At 41.8% G+C, this 19,691-nt stretch overlaps 1 protein-coding gene across 5 annotated transcripts in view; it reads right to left on the reverse strand.

Moving 5' to 3' along the window:
• LDAH (lipid droplet associated hydrolase) overlaps positions 1 to 19,691 on the reverse strand; it is a 130,424-nt gene that overhangs the window by 20,132 nt on the left and 90,601 nt on the right. For all 5 annotated transcript variants that reach the window (XM_065681719.1, XM_065681718.1, XM_065681715.1 and 2 more), the window contains one exon: positions 439 to 521. In XM_065681719.1, coding sequence (XP_065537791.1) covers positions 439 to 521 — 83 coding nt within the window. The remainder of the gene's footprint in view (positions 1 to 438; positions 522 to 19,691) is intronic.

Here is a 19,691-nt window from a genome sequence, read left to right on the forward strand (position 1 = left end):
TCTGAAGAGGGCCTATAGGGATGCTGGGGAGGGACTCTTCATTGGGGACTGTAGTGACAGGACAAGGGGTAATGGGTTAAAACTTAAACAAGGGATGTTTAGATTGGATATAAGGAAAAAATTCTTTACTGTTAGGGTGCTGAGGCACTGGAATTAACTGACCAAGGAAGTTGTGAATGCTCCATCCCTGGCGGTGTTCGAGGCCAGGCTGGACAGAGCCTTGGGTGGCATGGTTTAGTGTGAGGTGTCTGTGCTCATGGCAGGGGGTTTGGAACTAGATGATCTTAAGGTCCTTTCCAATCCTAACTATTCTATGATTCTATGATTCTATAAAGGCACAATCAAGCTTGCTGAAATTCTGGTTTTGCACAAATATAACTGGATGTAACATTTACTCATGCATGTGGGCTTCCTTGGAAAGTTCTGAGGACTAGTTACCTTCTTTAAGTTTTGCTTTATGGTTGTACTGTCTCTCTCCACAACCTTCATCATTTCTTGGCTTGCCATATATAAGATGTTGGCTGCAGAAAAAGAAACAGGCAGTAAGGTAAGTACACAGCAAATCTTTTGGAAAAAGCAGTATGGACCTAACCCTGCAAAAGGGTCAGGCAATTGGAGCAGTCATCACCTTGACAGTCCCACTGATAAAGATCCCACTGACAGAAAGGGCAGAATTTATCTCACCTAACTGAATCATTAAAAAGGCATCTAGAATAAATTAAGTTAACCAGTATTAATCAATGGAATAGGAAAACCACCTTTGGAGTATAACTCTATCCATCTATCTTACAGACTTCTGAATCAGCCCATGGTGATGACTCTTTTTTTCCTGACTAGAGTAGGAACATTGATGACAGCTTTCAGTACATACTTTTAGAAAGGTAAAGGTAAGCATGAACAATCACCCATGAAGTGTTTTCAAGAGTGGGTTTTTAAATACAAAGCATACATCAAGAGGCGTTATTAATTAAGAGATATTAAATTATTGACATGTCAATATGCAATTCATTCAAACACTCAACATAGCACATAATAAAAGTAATAGCAAATACAAGTATCATTGAAAACTGCAGTCTTGCCTAATATTGATGGTACCTAACCAGACAGGACTGGGTTGCACACCAAATGTCTATGCCTTACCTTTCTGGAATGTAAAGTATTAAATACCCCTTGGTGCAATTTATTATGAGTTGGTTTGCAAGATACTGTCTCAGAGACATAAATGATTGAGTCTAACATTTGGACACCTCATTAGAAGCAGTCAAATTTTTTGAAGTGTTGAGTTCTGGCAGGTCCCATGTATGTTAGACAGCAGCGTGAACTAAGCACTTCTGAAAGCTGGGTCACTTTGCCTGGATACCCAAATATTCATTAAAAGAATATTATTCTCATTTCTCACCAGTCTGCAAAACCAATGGAAGATCCTGAATGGCTAAATTACATTAAAGCATTTAAATTTGTGGGTCCTAGAATGACTGATGGTATTCTAAAATACTAAATGCTCTCTTGAAAAATGGGAGAAATGGAAACTCTCTGACAATTTTTTAAATCTGAACCAACAAAGTTTTGTGCATAAGTAGCTACTGACAGTGTTGGATCTGATATTGCTCTTGAGGTGGGAGTAATGCATTCTCACAGCGTGTGATAGGGGAGGAAATGGCAGTCACATAGGTCTTTGGTGGTCACCAAAACATGAAGTTGGCTGAATTTCAGCAGTGCTCTAAGGAAACAAGAGTGCCACAAGAGAGATGAATGATGGCTCCAGAGATCAAATGTTAAAAGACAAAGCCAGTGCTCTCAAGTGATAAAAAATGAAAATCCTAGAAAGTACTATCTACTTCTGAGCCAGTCAAAGGAGATGCAATTCAGTTATATGCCTGCAGAGCTCTGTCTTTTTCAATTAAACACTGAATGCAGCTAGTGCAAGTTCTTCGTTTCCTAGACAAAAGGGTTGCACATGTGAAATCATATTGACAATACAGCAAATTTCTGGTCCGATCCTACTCTACTGGGCAAAGCAGCCTCCATGCGGTTTTGTGTCTAACCACCTGGTAATCCAATCCTGTGCTGCAGCTGGCAAAAGTCTGCCCATGCACATACCCTGACATTGATCTTTCTCTCAATTTAGCTCCAAACACTGATGCATTATATACTTTTGTTTTAGAAGCATATATACCTTAGAATGCACCTTCAAAAATCATCTAAGAAAACTTTAAATGAGCGGTATCAAAGACAGTGAGGAATTCCATAGGTATTTAACTAACTTCAGGTTGACTCCTGTTTCTAATATGACAAATATGACTTTAATGCTCAAAAGTCCTTCCTATAAATGAAGCTAGCTGTCTCACAAAGCACTGCTTTGTTTCAGAGGAAAGGCAGAACATGGAGAGCAGACCTTGCTACCCTATCTGCTGGTCCTTCAGATGAATGGATGTGGTTTACTATGGATTTACAAGCTTTCACAAAGCAGTAATTACAAGAGCCTGGATTTGGCCGGGTATCTGTGGCAATAGCACTTCTACCCAATCCATTATATGAGGATTTTAGTATGTCAGTTCTTCTATATTCCAGTCCAAAATAAGATTGTTGTTAATAGGACACAGTGGATAGCCTACCTGCAGTCAGAACGTTTGCCACAACCTTGCAGCATCAGCAGTGGACAGTAGGCAGGGATGAAAATACTGGTGGCCATCAGTACAGAACCTGACACATACCGCTTTATTAAACATTACTGGGATTCTGATGACAACTGTTCACCTTCAGTTGAGTCATACAGCAAAAGCGGAAATAGTGTAAGTATTTCCCTGCTCCTCTCCCAGTAAGTATTCTCCCATCTCACTGGCTTCTCTGTCCTACCTCTTCTTTTTGGCGTGTACTGCTCATATTTCTGAGTTTGTTTTTTGCAGTAAAACCTAAGAAGTGAAGTGGAATCCACACACTTACTAAATTTAAGATTAGTCATAAAGACCCTAAAAGTAAAACTGTATGACAGCAAACAGAGTAATGACAACATTTTTAAAAGGAACCATCTCTGAAGGCTTGTGTACTGTGCAAGAAAGGGAACCAGGAAGGCAGGATTAAGCTAAACCGGATGAATGGTAAGGTTCAAGAGTCTATTTCAACCAAACAGAAATCCTTTCAATTTTGGAAACATGATCCTAGGGAAACCAATAAACAGGAACTTAAACTTCAGCAGACATTAAGTAAGAGGAAATTGGAAAGAGCAAAAGTAGGTTTCCAAGCACAAACATTAAAAGATTTAAAAATAAACAATAAAATATTCCCTAGGTGTTATCAAACCCAAGAGGCCTACAACAGAATTTGTGCAGGCTAAGGGAGTAGTTAAAGAAGATAATTACACTGTTTGGAAGCTAAATGACTTTAATTTTTTATTCATCCAAATTTCTTGTTCAATACATTCAGGAAGTTTCTGCTCTCTATATTCTTTTTCTAGCAATAATTTTTTCTCTTTAAATAGTGAGGTATCAAGAATTAGCAACAGTGGAGCATCCAGAATATATCAGAGCTAGAAGACACATGTAGAACCTTAAATACAGAAAAGAATTTCTGAGTTGGCAATAATTCTGTTATGTAAGAATCACCCTGTCCCGTGACTTAGGGAGCAGAAAATAGGCAAACCACTAATGATTTTACAAATGAAAATAGCATTTTACTGATCTATAGTTTCTTGAACATTTCAATAAACACAACCAGATGACAAAAATTACCGGTCTTCTAAAAGCTCTGTTACATTTCACACAATAAGCTTTGACTGAAACTATACAGCTGTAAAGTGAAAGGTTGTAATGTGTTAAAGAAATAGTCTGGAAGCAAAGAAAAGAACTGGCTGGATGGCCGCACGCAAAGAGTTGTGGTCAGTGGCTCAATGTCCAGCTGGAGACCGGTAACGAGTGGTGTCCTTCAGGGATCGGTGTTGGGACCAGTCTTGTTCAACATCTTTGTTGCTGACATGGACAGTGGGATTGAGTGCGCCCTCAGCAAGTTTGCCAATGACACCGAGCTGTGTGGTCCGGTTGATACACTGGAGGGAAGGGATGCCATCCAGAGAGACCTTGACACGCTTGTGAGGTGGGCTGATGCCAACCTTATGAAGTTCAACCATGCCAAGTGCAAGGTCCTACACCTGGGTCGGAGCAATCCCAGGCACAGCTACAGGTTGGGCAAAGAAGAGATTCAGAGCAGCCCTGAGGAGAAGGACTTGGGGGTGTTGGTCGATCAGAAACTTAACATGAGCCGGCTTCAGTGTGCTCTCGCAGCCCAGAAAGCCAACTGTATCCTGGGCTGCATCAAAAGGAGCATGACCAGCAGGTCGAAGGAGGTGATCCTGCCCCTCTACTCTGCTCTCCTGAGACCTCACTTGAAATATTGTGTGCAGTTCTGGTGTCCTCAACATAAAAAGGACATGGAACTGCTGGAACAAGTCCAGAGGAGGGCCATGAGGATGATCAGGGGACTGGAGCACCTCCCGTATGAAGATAGGCTGAGAAAGTTGGGGCTGTTCGGCCCGGAGAAGAGAAAGCTGCTTGGAGACCTCATAGCAGCCTTCCAGTATCTGAATGGGGCCTATAGGGATGCTGGGGACGGACTCTTCATTAGGGACTGTAGTGACAAGCAAGGTGTAACGGGTTAAAACTTAAACAGGGGAAGTTTTGATTGAGTATAAGGAGGAAATTCTTTCCTGTTAGGGTGGTGAGGCACTGGAATGGGTTGCCCAGGGAGGTTGTGAATGCTCCATCCCTGGCGGTGTTCAAGGCCAGGTTGGATGAAGCCTTGGGTGGGATGGTTTAGTGTGAGGTGTCCCTGCCCATGGCAGGGGGGTTGGAACTAGATGATCTTGAGGTCCTTTCCAACCCTACCTATTCTATGATTCTCTGAAACTGAGACATAATGATTTTGTAATTTGCACAGGGTCTCAAAGGACTTCAGTGATAGTTCAGAAAAATTCCAGGCCTCCTGACCTCTCATCCCACATTCAGCCTTACCTTTCACATGTAATGATTTTTCAGAATACTAATTCCAATCTTATTTTGTCTTTAGTATATCCCAGATATTTCTTTCTTCAGTGGGTGTGATATAGTGGTGAATGCCAAACATATTGAAGCTGCATGTTCACCCAAATTTCAGTATGGACACCAAGGTCATAACTGCCACCCAGCCCATTGTGGGAATTCCATATGTTTTGCACTTTGAGCCAGGGTCCTGCAAACTCCTGGATGTACTTTATTTTGCACAGTGACTAATTCTGCAGATTCTGGTGTAACAGCTTCATCACTCAGGAAGTTCAGCACGTGGGCTCTAGGTTGCATTTTATATTGTACTTGAAATCATGACAATCAAAACCTATGAACATTTTTCCAGGACTCTTGGTAATGATTCTGGGAATCCATTGAGATTTTCCACTAAAACAAGCATTAGCACAGGTTGGAAGTCTTTCCAGAGACTGTAACACTAGGTAGCACCAGTGTGCACTGACACGGTGGTCTCACGAGATAACCTTCCTCTGCATAGCCTGGTGAAATATTTCAGAGGCTGTTTATTTTGTACATCTTGGCTTCTGGTTGTGCCCAGTTCACAGCCTGATTTTCAGAGCTTCTGAAATGCTCATAGTAGTAGTCCCTGGGAGCCTTTTGAGATGGCTTTCTAATTACACACAGAAAGCGAGTGAATTCTTCTGAGTTATTTCTTTTGAAAAAGCAACTCAGTATTCATGATATAAGGAAATATAACAAGGGTTTTTTTTAAAGGAAAAAACTAAATATTCAAAAAATGCCAAGGTTAGCAGAGTATAGCATTAGGAAATAGCAGAGAGATTTCTCCCTGAACTTGTGACTTAGCTTTGGAGAAAAATAGCTTTTCTGAAGAAGCCTAGTTTGACATTCCACAGCAGCAAGAGAGAAGGTTACTGTTCCTGCTCTATAATGGTATCTCTTTCAAGATAGCTTTCCTTAGATGTTAGACATCTTACGGTGTAATTTGGGTTAGAGGGAGGCAGTAGATTTAGGATATTTTGACCTTAACAGAGATTTTTACATTGTCTCCCATTACTTTGTTACAACAAAGTTGGGTAATATGACATACCGGAAACAACTTCTAGACAGATGTATGCCTGTTCAGAAAACGGGATTCAGGGGGATTTTTGACACTTGAAAGATGTAGCTGGTAGAGTTCTGTAACAGTCTTATCTTCATTGCTTTACTATTCACTAGTTGTGTTAGGGATGTGACTGATGGAATACAGCATGTATTTACTGAGTTTACAGGTAGTACCATGCTAGAACATGCTGCAGATACAATATTACTGTCACAAGCTAAGAGAAATCCTCAAGAGGGGCAGGGAGAGGAGAATGCTGTCATTCCTTAAAGAGACAAGTTCTTCTATACATAAGTTAAGTACGAGGATAGTAAATCACTGATTAAGCGATAGTTCTGCATAAAAAATCCTGGGAATATCGTGGGTCACAAGCTGATGTGGCTTAATATGTCGTGTGATTTTCATACATCTGAATAGGTACATGGGCTGAAAGAGCTACATCTCTACTGTTGAAGAGATAGACACTTCCACGCATGAGCTGAAATACTTTGTCAGTAAGATTCAAGAGCAAGATGAGCATGGAACATATCCAGAGAAAACCAAGCAAGAAAGGTAGTGGACCTAGAGAACAGTACCTAAATGGAGGGGTTCTTGGAAGTATAAGTTTTCTGGCCTTTGTAGGTATTCGCCTGAAGATTAACTGTATTAACTGTATCTACAATTAGAGGAGCTTGGGGCAACATGCTCAGATGTGAATGTGGCAAAGACGTATACTTATCAGTTTCCTGTGGCAGTAAGTTTCAAAGTTAATTGAACATGACATTAAAAAAGTACTTCCTTTTATTGTTTTATATTTCAATATATTGTGCTGTAAGTGTATCATGAAGTATCACGAACATCATGGCAACTTTAATTGTCCTGCTTTGTTGGTTTTCACCACCATTCTTAGTTTTACAGTGTCCCACAAGAAGGTCTGTGAGCATACACAGTTCTTCAGGTGTGGTCATGTTACGTGATTCCTATAATGGTGCTTCAGAATTCTGTATCGTCATCCTCTTACTATTTATGAAAATTACTATATGATTTAATTGGAGTTTTGAGTAAATCTGCACAGTGAACAACAGTCATCTTAGGGGGTCTCTGATTTCTTTTCCCATTCTTGGCAATAAGAAATAAATTATATTTTAATATGAAGCTGGACTAGAACGTTAGGCCAGGATTCATTCCACCTCACTCTAGGTACCTAATTCAAGTTAAAGTCTAAAGGCCTTATCACTGTCACCTTCAGAGATGATTTAACCCACCCCAGAAACTATCAAATCAACAGGTGTGTTCCATGATTATTTAGAGAATTTAGTAATAGTCATTGCATCTTTCTGTTTGTGTTGAACCTAGACCTTATTCATCACTGTGATGAAAACCATCTAATCTAATCTAATTCCTAATCTGTTTTAGAATCATAGAATAGTTAGGGTTGGAAAGGACTCTAAGATCATCTAGTTCCAACCCCCCTGCCATGAGAATGGACAACTCACAATAAACCATGCCACCCACGGCTCTGTCCAGCCTGGCCTTGAACACTGCCAGGGATGGAGCATTCACAGCTTCCTTGGTCAGTTCATTCCAGTGCCTCACCACCCTAACAGTAAGGAATTTCTTCCTTATATCCAATCTAAATTTCCACCGAGTGGTCCATCTGTCAAAGTGGTGTCTCTCCACTTTAGAGACAAGGATGTCGTGTGGGACAGTGTCGAACGCTTTGCACAAGTCCAGGTAGATGACATCAACTGCTCTACCCCTGTCCATCAGTTCCATAGCCCCATCATAGAAGGCCACCAAATTGGTCAGGCAGGATTTCCCCTTAGTGAAGCCATGCTGGCTGTCACCAAGCACCTTGTTGTTTTTCATGTGCCTTAGCATGCCTTCCAGGAGAATGTGCTCCAAGATTTTGCCAGGCACAGAGCTGAGACTGACTGGTCTGTAATTTCCCGGGTCTTCCATTTTCCCCTTCTTGAAAATGGGGGTTATATTTCCCTTTTTCCAGTCGTCGGGAACTTCACCTGACTGCCATGATTTTTCAAATATGATGGCCAGTGGCTTAGCAACTTCATTTGCCAGCTCCTTCAGGACCCGCGGGTGGATTCCATCAGGTCCCACGGACTTGTGTGTGTTCAGATTTTTAAGATGGTCTCGAACCAGATCCTCTCCCCTACAGTGGGCCCAAGGTCTTCATTCTCACAGTCCCTGCGTCTACCTTGTAAGACCTGGGTGGTGCAGTCAGAGCCTTTGCCAGTGAAGACTGAGGCAAAGAAGTCATTCAGAACCTCATCCTTCTCCAAATCCTGTGTAGCCAGTTCTCCTGAAAGCTTCCTCAGGGGGCCTACATTGTCCCTAGTCTGTCTTTTATTCGCTGCATACTCATAGAATCCCTTCCTGTTATCCTTAACTTCCCTAGCCAAGTTTAATTCTAAACCTAAGCTTTCCTAACCTGGTCCCTACCTTCCCTAGCTTCCCGGACAACATCCCATTACTCTACCCAGGCCGCCTGTCCTTGCTTCCATTTTTTGTAAGCCTCTTTTTTCCTTTGAATTTTCCTCAGCAGCTCCTTATCCATCCAAGGAGACCTCCTGGCCCTTCTGCCGCACTTCCTTCTAGTTGGGATGCAGCACTCCTGAGCTTGTAGCAGGTGATCCTTGAATATCAACCAACAGTCTTGGGCCCCCCTGCCCTCCAGGGCTATATCCCATGGAACCTTACTAAGCAGGCTCCTGAAGAGGCCAAAGTCTGCTCTTTTGAAGTCCAGGGCAGTGAGCTTGCTACACGCTCTTCTCACTCTCCTGGGGATCTCAAATTCGACCATCTCGTGATCGCTGCATCCAAGGCTGCCCTGGAGCACCACATTCTCAACAAGCCCTTCCCTGTTGGTGAGCACAAGGTCAAGCATGGCACCTCTCCTTGTCGGCTCCTCTATTACTTGCAGAAGGAATTTGTCTTCCACACAATCGAGGAACCTCCTGGATTGCTTGTGCCGTGCAGTGCCATCGTTCCAACAGATGTCAGGGTGGTTGAAATCCCCCATGAGAACAAGGGCCTGCGAGCGTGAGGCTTTTCCTATCTGTCTGTAGAGTGCTTCATCCACAGGTTCTCCTTGATCAGGCGGCCTGTAACAGATTCCCACAGTAATGTCTCCCACGGCTGTTTTCCCTTTAACCCTGACCCACAAACTCTCTGTAAACTGCTCACCTGTCCCCAGACAGAGTTCCATACTCTCCAGCCTATCCCTAACATAAAGGGCAACTCCCCCTCCCCGCCTGCCAGGCCTGTCTTTTCTAAAGAGCCTGTAACCTTCCATTCCAACACTCCAGTCATAGGAGCCATCCCACCATGTTTCTGTGATGCCTATTATATCATACCCCCGTAGATGTGCACACATCTCTAATCCCTCTTGTTTGTTCCCCATGCTACGGGTGTTTGTATAGAGGCATCTGAGATGAGCTCCAAATGAAGCCGGCTCGTTGGCTGTAGCAGCCGGAATGTATGTACATTGTTCCAAGCATTTATTATAGGTTCTGGCAACTGACTGGGTGTGTTGGGATGGAATGATGCCCCCCTCCCCCAACACATGTAGTTTAAAGCCTCCTTGACCAGTCTGGCAAGCCTCCTACCAAAACTGCTCTTCCCCTTCTTTACCAGACCAGCTCCACCAGCCCCCAGTAGACCTGGCCTACTAACTTCAGTCTTATGTTCAAGACACCCAAACCCCTGACTATGACACCACCCTTTTAACCATTTATTAACCTGGCCAATCCTCCTAGCTTTTTCTTGGTCCTCCCCTGTGTCCTGGAGGATTGACGAAAAGACTATCTGAGCACCGGAGCCCCTAACCACCTCTCCCAGGGCTCTGTAGTCTTTCTTTATGGTCCCCAATCTACTACTAACTATATCCCTAGCACCCACATGGATCACCAGGAGCGGGTAATAGTCCGTGGAACTTACTAGAGCAGGCAGCCTCTCTGTAACATCCCTGATCCGTGCCCCTGGTAGGCAGCACACCTCCCTAGAGATGGGGTCAGGCCGACAGACGAGTGCTTCCGTCCCTTTCAAAGTAGAGTCCCCTATTACTACGACCCGACGCTTTTTTTTTTGTAGCACCAGTAGAGATCTTTACCCATGCATAATCCGGCTGTTTGTGGTGCAAGTGCATTTCCTCGTTAGTCTCCTGCAGGACAGCAAAGCGGTTCTGTGTGGGGACAACAGATTTAGGAGGAAGCCCCTTGCCTTTAGTTGTCCTTTTCCTCCTTCTGTTGTTATTTTTCTTTGTCACAAATTCCCAACTTCCCGGGTTGGTGGCCTCCTTCTTTCCTTCATGAGCTGGAGGGGAAGCTTGAGGCCCCTGCACAATTTGGGGCTGGAGCAAGCAGCCCCGGTTCCTTTCAGCTTCCCTGACATCTTGCAGCCCGCTAACAGCATTCCGCAGCTCAGCCCCTGCTGCAGGAGGGCCTCCCCCAGGGAGCACCGAGCGCAGCCCTGCCCATCGTGCTCCTTTCCCTCACCAGCCCAGTGCAGGCACCCTCTACACCCCGAGCTCTGCACTGCAGCCTCCCCTCTCACCGGCTCTGTCTGGGTGCCTACGCTGCCACCGCCGGGGCAGCCAGAGCAGAGCTCGCAGGCCGGGCCCTGCCCACACGACGGGTGCTCACCATCCCGCTCGAACCCCTGCGCCAACTGCCCCGGCCCGCTCTGCTCGCCGCGCTCCCTGGGGCAGGTTTTTACCCCCTCAGGGCTGGTGCCGCTGCTCCTGGCTCCGCCCCCTGTGAGTCCCTGCTCGCGTCCGCGGAGCTGCCGGCTCCTGGGCAGGGCCTGTCGAGGACTTGAGGCTCCCTCGGTGCCCCTCGCCGCTCTGAGCTGAGGCTCCTGGATGCTGGGCTTCCCCCGCTCCGGTGCTGAAGGCGTCCTCTCGCCAGCTACTCACCTCAGCGACTGACCCATTTTAAAAACACGTTTCAGGCTGCTATGACAATGAAGTGCTTTTTTGTAGACTGTCTTAAAAATACTTGAAGTGAAAAGCATTGTGTAACGTAACTATTAATTAGTCTTTAACAATAATGAAATTTACAGAGCCAAACTGATCATGTCCCTTTAGACTTGCTCACTACTACCTTAAATGCTGCATTTAATAGTAAACAAATAACAAACTCTTCAAAGCTGATGAAAAATACATTAAAAACAGAGCTAAGGGATAGCTTGTAAGTACCCACAGCCAGGATGTGTCCCTGTGACAAAATTTTACTTGTTGAACTTCAAATCTTTCTCTAAACTGGCTTAGTGAAGCCAACACAAAAGGTTTGGAGGACACAGTACTATGCGCGCATATGCTTCTGCATATGATCTGCTCTCTGCTTTTAACAGGAATGCTTAAACTGATAATCTTAGATATCTGAAGGAGCAAAAGCGTCCCGTAGTTTGAGAGGGGTATGTCTTCCATCAACGACTGACACTTTGTTCAACCAAAATAAGCTGATCTTTTCATAAAATGAAGGTGTAGGCAGTGTTTGCATGAGCTTTATGAAAAGTTGTTCAGTTGATGTAGTTTTCCACTGAAAGCAAGCCAGTTCTACCTGCTTGCTGAAGGAAGAACTTAACCAGTGATAAATAATGAAAACATCAGCCATCTGAAGAACTGCACCACAGCACCGGTGAGATGTGTAAACAAGATGAACACCAAATACACTAGTTCCTTTGGTAACTTGGATATTCAGACCCCCAAATGAGAAGGTACTTTTCATGGACAGGTATGGGAGCACTTCAGAACTCTAGTCAGACCCACACAATGACTTGAGAGCACTCTACTTGGCATGGATGGTTTGCAATATCAAGGCTAGCACAGAATTCGAAACCCTGGCTTATAGAGATTTGACTCAAGAAGCCATCTCTGTCCACTGAGGACACATAAGCTGCAGTCCTTTCCTGAAAAGACATTGGAAGAAAGAAACAAAGCTTACTATTTTCTCATCCTTTGCCTGTATGGCAAAAGTCCAGTACCTCTGCACTCTTGATTCCCACCTTTGAAGTGGGGTCCTAAAGATCTGGTCTGGAATCAGGCTAGGATTTCTAGGAAAGGAAAGTATAGAAGCTCTTTAGCTTTTCCTGCCAATGTATTTTGCTTATTCAATTGATCTGGTTTAACAGTTTAAAGCCAGTCTCAGCAGGTTATTTCTTAATTTTCGTGGTCTAATCCCATTCCTTCAAATTTGTACTTAATGTGTGTGCTGGACTGACACATTATCAGTCAGCCTGGGTCAGTGAGATAATCCAAAGCACAGAAAGGGAAGCATGTAACACGATTCCCTGCAGTATCATGGCTTCTGTAAATATTCCATCATCTGTGTTTTTCACACAGCAACTAGGAAAAGAAAATCATTTTTCAAAAAAGAAAATGTGGTTGCAAACCTACAGAAACTGGCCAACATACCTGGTGGCAGCTGTAGAACTGAAAAGCACTTTTGTTACAATCTATTCCACCTCAAGTTGCTGATGCCCCTTGGAACTCATAACCAAGTCACCAGACTTTAATAATGAAAAAATCTGCTGTTAATTATATAATTATTATAAACAATAAGATCTGAGAGCTTAAAGGCAAAATCAAAGTTTTAACAGTCAAATACTGTGTTTATCGTGTTTGCAACACAAAAATGCCTTCTTAAAATACCCCAACTTTTTATATGCAGAACTTTAATATACACAGATTACCTTGAAAATGGAAGCCCTTCATTTATTCCCAGGTCAGGCTTATGAAATTAACTGCCAACTTAGCTTCTCCCCATGATCCTGCCAATGACCTTTTTTCTGCCTTGGTAGGATCATTCCCACCCCATGGATTAAATGTGATTAAGGATCAGTGTCAGTTTAGTCTCATACATGTGCTAAGCAGAGACGACATACTATGCCAAAATGTGTTTTATTTATTTGGGGGGGGGGTTGTGATAGAGGAACCCCGATTGGGCTCAAACCAAGGATCCAGAGAAGAAAAGAGTGCTTTATATCATTTGTAGCTCTTTAACCCAAAGTGTCACAGTGAGGACTTAATATCCTTCAGCTAAATTATTAGTTTTCACAAACAATAATGACCGAAATCAATCATGCTTTTCAGTGCTTAGTGTTATTTAACCACCAATTCAATTAGCCAGTTATTAGATGAAAACCTGTATCTATTAAGCTGAACTTCAAAACACATCGATATATCCACAATGCAGTCAAGCAAATAACATATGAAATAGAGCATTTCCCAGTTTTGAAGAAACAGATGTCTAGCAGCATTGTTATTGCTGTGTAAACATTTTAGAGCTATAACCTAAACCAGTATGTATGAGGTGACTCTATGGATCTGTGTTGGAACTTAGAGAGCTGTGCTAATTTGAGGGAAGAAACAATTCTAACTTAGGACAGATAAACCTTCTCTCTAGACTTGATTCTTGAAGCAGTATAGAGATCTTCTGTATTTAGTCTGAAATACACATTTTTCATCAAGACTTTAAACTTCTTGCTTAATTATTGAATATCCAAAGACCATTTGCTTGCATATTTGCAAGAAAAAGATTAGGTTACAGCCAGATTAATCATAAACTCACACTAGAAAATGAAGGGTCACATTATGTTTTCTGTGTAAATTTAAGATGAGTTGTAGCTATGCCTGTAAGGAAAGAAATCTCAAAAAAAAAAAAAAAAAAAAAAAAGACGACACATGGTACACATATCTAAAATAGAAAAGAAGGTTCAGTATTTCCGACCTAACCCTGACAAACTCTGAGAGATATACATGCCCTTGGTTAATTTAAAAATCACCTCTGTATTGTGGTGTTACAACTAGATCTTGTTCAGGTGGTTTTGCTCGGTATCTTAATTATGCAAAAACAATATTGCACCCTTCGCTGGGCTAAGGAGATGAATTTACTGTGACAGAAAGAATAAGCAGAAAGAGATGCCATACTAATGAAACAACAGAGACAACAAACGGAAAAAAAAAAAAAAACCAAAACCTTTTCAACTTCATTGGCTAATAAAGTTCAGGAAATAATCAAAATAGTTTCTTTTCCAACAAAAATGAGTGGTTGTGAAGATAGCCCCAATCTAGACACTTTAATGGATGCACACACACATTCTTTAATAGCTTGTTCATCAGAGTAAAATAAACATAAGACTACAAAGGGTTACCCAAGCTCACTTCATTTCCCTACTGCTGTTGGCTTAGATTATGTTGACTCTATCAACAAGATTGTGGCTGTAGGTGTAAATTTATTAAGTCCCACACATCAAAATATTGATCTATTTTGTAAGTTAGTAGGAGCTAAGCTCTGGAACAGGTACAGGGAGGAACATAACACCAAATTTTTACTTTAAGGTCTGGACAGTAAAATTTCAACAGCACTAACCTTGGAAGAAGATACTGGTTTTACAGACCAGACAAATTCAGAGGAAAAGGAGGCCTCAGCCCAACTTTCCCAAATGCAAATCTGGTGCCACTACTCTTACCATACTTTGATCAACTGACCCCCTACACAGACGAATACAGAGAGTGGTGAGACTTCCTCTGCCGTCTTACTAAGGCCATCATATACCAAGGTGTTGTCTTCCCCCCCCGGCCCCAAGAAATGAATAAACTTTCTTTAGCTAGGTCCAGAGGAGTTTGTAAGAGACTAGTGGTGACCTCTTGACTGTGGCTCAGGCTGTGGGTATTCTCTCTGCTGCTATAGGGAATTCTCAGACCTGGCAGCATGGCAAGTTTTTATCACCCCTCCTTGACTTCCCTCAGCCATGCTCTACTTCTGTCTTGATTCTGTTTCCCAGCTACACAGACCCTATGCTTTAGATACTTTTAAAAAATTCATATGTATTCTATTAGCTTTTTTTTTTTCCAGACTGAATGTCATTTAGTTAATTCATGTATTTTTCAGTCAAACAACACCTTCCAGCTGGTCTTTGTCCTCCCTTGTGTTTGAGGCATTTAATAAAAGACAGCTCATTATGATTAAAAAACATGAATTGGAAGTGCAACCAGGCCCAGAAGAGATCCCTGTAGTTCTTAAAAAAATTTGCAACTCATTTGTAATACAAAGGAATATTAAGAAGTAGAAATAATCAGAACCTTTAAGAGGAAAACCACATAGCACATAGGATACAGCCTGTTAGTAAGAACTTCTCAGGGCCAAGAAATTATCAAGTGACACCAAAGACACTGGAAGTCAACAGATACTTAGAACTCTCTTAACAAACTACGCTCAAAATTTAGAGCTACGTACTACTACAAAAGCCTCAGGTCTTTAAGCCTCTAAGAATTATGTCTTTACTAACTGGCAGACGTTTCTATTGCAGAATTTTTGCCCCTTTCTTGGAAGCATTTTGTTCTGACTATTGTTGGAAATAAGACACTAAACAGAATAGACTTTGGATCTCATTTCCAGGTATTTGTTCCTGTGTAACTCAGTGGAGTTAATATAATAACGCTAAAATCATCCAATTCGGAAATAATTTTTCATAAGTATTTGTCTAAGAAAATACCCTGCTAGGTTAGTACTGTACTATCAGGGTCACAAGTACTGAAAATCAATTCTACTAGATTCAGGTAAAAAAATGAAGAATGGCTATAACTTGCTTATTTAGTCCGCATTTCTTATAAAAAACTGAGCAAAGCTCTTCATTAGTTTGCTTCTCTGACATTAAAGACTTACACGTTTACTCTTAAACCCAGGGCACATCCAGGCATGGCTTAATGGTATGGAAAATGACAATTTACTGCCTGCCTTTAATAATATCATCATCAACCACTTACTTGTTACAGAATAATCTGCTATGTTGTTCCACCACCATCACTCTGCAAAGCACGTATTTCCACACTGTAAAGCACGTATTTCCACACTGGCTTGATTTGGTAGCCTTTCCCCTTTTCACTTATTGATACCGTCAAAAAATGCTTTTCCTATTCTCTTAGCCCCCTTTAAATATTAAATGCACCATCTTTTGCTCTGACTTATCAGTTTTTCAGCTTCTGCTTTGACAACTGTGAAGTCAAATTTCCACAGTGTTTTCTCACAACTGCTTTCCAACAACGAAATTGTTGCTGCTTTTGCAGTTATAAATATGGTCTATATCTGCAACACTGTACTAAATGGAGACAGGAAATGCTTTGTAGCCCTGAGGCCAACTGGAAAAGAATGGCCTGTTTTCACATAATCACATTTCATCTCTGTCCAAACTGCTTATTGGGAAGAGTGCATGGCAGTGCTAACTCCTGAACTGTGCCTGAGGACTAGGAAGATGCTAGCTAGAGAAGGCTAAAACCATACCAGAAAATTTAATTAATCAAACAGTATGGATGATCATGCTCCAGTGCCACCAAGAGTGCTACACTCATTTAGCTGATTTCTAGATGTAACCTACCTATGTTTGGCGGGTCCTATTATAACATCCGGCATTCAACCTGCAGAATAGAGATTCATTTGTGTCCCTGCCAAGGGCAGGTGGGTTGGAACTAGATGATCCAACCCAAACCATTCTATGATTAGGACATTCATTCAGACATTTCTGAACTTTCAGATCAACTTTTAACTAATGCCTGACATTTTTTGCCCGTATTTTGTTTTCCCAAAACACTCCGTTGCATCTGTTCCTCTCTTTTGCTCGGTTTTCACTATGGTAAATTGTCCCTCACTGAAGCTCTGAAGTTCTGGATGACACTCTTCCATCTTTAATTAATGTGCATAAAATTGACGGGCAAGAAAGGATCTCCACTGGTCTTTTTGGTTTAAGAAAAATTAAAGATATTACGTCATTTTCAGCATTATCCATCCTGTCCTTAGGCAGCAGTCATGATTAAAGTTTCATTATCTTCCTTAGAAATCCAGTCTAGAATTCCATTCTTATCATTAATTAAAATGTAATCTAAATCACCTTTGTTTCAATGTTAGCTACATCACATATTACTTTGTCCACCATGGACATACAGATTATAAATTATTCTCCTTTACTTTAAAACTCTTACCATGCCTTTCAGTTGTCCCTTGTTTAGTCTAAACAACTTTTAATATATTTAGTTTTCCTTGAAGGTCGTAATTTCTTGGTATCTGTCATAGGATTCACCTAATTACATGCAAACAGCTAAAGCTTAATTTTTCTTCCTTCATGGTCAGTGGAAAGAACAAAACTCATTTCATCCTAAAGTAGTCACATAGATTAGATAAGTGTTACCTATACATTGACCAGCAGGTGAAGGGAGGGGATTCTGCCCCTCTACTTGGCTCTTGTGAGAAACCCCCCCTCCTCCCCGAGTACATCTCTGAGGCCTCTAACGTAAGAAGGACGTGGACCTGCTGGAGCAAGTTGAGGAGGCCACAAAGATGCTCTGAAGGATGTAGCACCTCTCCTGTGAAGAGAGGCTGAGAGAGCTGGGGCTGTTCAGCCTGGAAAAGAGAAGGCACCAAGGAGAACTTAGCCTTCCAATACCTAAAGGGGCCTGCAAGAAGTCTGAAGAGCAACTTTTGACATGGGTATGTAAGGACACAACAAGGGGGAATGGCTTTAAACTGACACAGGGGAGATTTAGATTAGATATTGGTAAGAAATTCTTCACTGTGAGGGTGGTGAGGCCCTGGCGCAGGTTGCCCAGAGAAGCTGTGGCTGCTGATCCCTGGCAGTGCTCAAGGCCAGGTTGAACAGGTTTTTGAGCAATCTGGTCTAGTGGAAGGTGTCCCTTCCTGAGGCAGGGGAGTTGTAACTAGATAATCTCTGAGGTCCCTTTGCACCCAAACCATACTATGATTCTATTTCTCCTAGGACAGGATTTTAAGGTGATTAGTGAATAAACAGAGCTCGATACTGTAGACACATTAAGTCCTAGCAGAAATGTTACCTTTTGCAAATACAGCCGATCTGCCTCTCGCCTTCAAATTCTCTGTATCTCTGCCATATATTCTCTGCCAATTGCTTTTTCTGCTTAATATATATATATATATATATATATATATATAAGGCAGGCAACACATTATGAGAACTAGCTGAACAGTCTGTATGTTGCTGGATTCCTTCCTCTACAAATACCAAGCACTTTAGATGGCTTGGAATTTTCTCAGAAAAAGCCTCTTCAATCCATATGTCATGGTTTGGTGGATGTAATATTCAACAGGTCTCCCTGTCTTTAACATTTGGATGTAAAGACAAGTCTGTCCATCATCCTCCTTTCTCCCTGGCTCTTCTTTCCCAAGCAAGTTATGCCCCTTAACACTGATATTGTAGCTCTGCCAGCTCTCCCACCTATGTCTGTTAAGCCAATTAACTATTAATTTTGATGATTTTTAAAGGCCTGTAACACTACCTTGTTTTCAATACTTCTGAAATTTACATTACCTGCACATTGCTTAGCTGATTCATTATTTTCCTCCTAGTATTCTTTTGCTCTCTTATGAATTACTTTGTCTACCATAATTTTAGATCCTTCATGAGTGCACTTTTGCTCACCATGATATAGAAGATTTTTTTATACTTCCCATCAAGCCTTCTTTACTGCATGTTTCAGTGTTAATCACCTTTTCATGGTTAAGGAAGCCAAAGGTCCCATGACACTGGTCTGACTCAAAGTGCTCCAGCCTCTGTACACCCGTGCACACTTGCAGATATTGTTTTGAGGAAGCACAGTGATTTTAATAACTTTGTCTTATGCACTGTGAAAAACACACAGCCTCATTACACTGTCATTAGTCTTTCACTCTCTATAGTTTGTCTCCATACATCTTTCCTTCCCATGTTGACACTTCCCAGGACAGTTCTGATGTTCTGCTTTACAAAACTATCATTTACGGTCAGTTGTTTCACAGAACGCATCTGCTATTTCGCCATTTGATATTTAATTGCTATTATTGCTATTACTTTAGCCTCTTGTTTGTGTTGGCTAAGGACTACATTAGAGACTGGGGCCACATTCTGTTAGGTACTAGCAGTGCTGCACACAGAAAAGCCTGAAATGATGCTTTTTTCTGTCACACAAGGGACTCTCAAAGAACCTCTACAAATTCTTAGTCTCCTTTTTCCAGAAGGAGTCACTGATGCTGCCCTTAGTAAATCTGCCTCACAGCAGGATAATGTCACAATAATCTAGTATTACAAAATGCTTGAGAAATACTTTAAAATATGCAAAACATTGGCAGGTTTTAATTCCCATTCCTGGCCTCCGTAAAGGTAAACTGGACAACACACAAGTAAATTGGTAGTTCACCGGGAAGTGTAGCAAAGGGAAGAGTATTAACAGACTGCCTGATAGGATCTTTTTTGTAACTAAGAGTTAGTTATACTGTGTAGGAGGGCTAAAGGTCCCAGTCAAGAGTTGGCTTTAGTGTGTCGGAGGCAATTCAAACTATCAGGAAAAACATTATTTCTGCAGTCTTATTTCTAAATCCATGGCTGTTCAACACTGAGACGCAGATATGCATGCAGAGTTTTGCTCATCCTTCTGAGGGACTACAAGTAGAGTGAATGAGAAGAAAATAATCTGTTTCTAATTGGACAATTACTGACAAAGACTACTATTTTCATGTGCAACAGAGCTCATCTGTACTTTGACATGTTGTAATATGACTCTTTCAAAAGTCCTCTAA

Source organism: Lathamus discolor, chromosome 5 (assembly GCF_037157495.1).
Source record: "Lathamus discolor isolate bLatDis1 chromosome 5, bLatDis1.hap1, whole genome shotgun sequence".
Classification (NCBI taxonomy): Eukaryota; Metazoa; Chordata; class Aves; order Psittaciformes; family Psittacidae; genus Lathamus; species Lathamus discolor.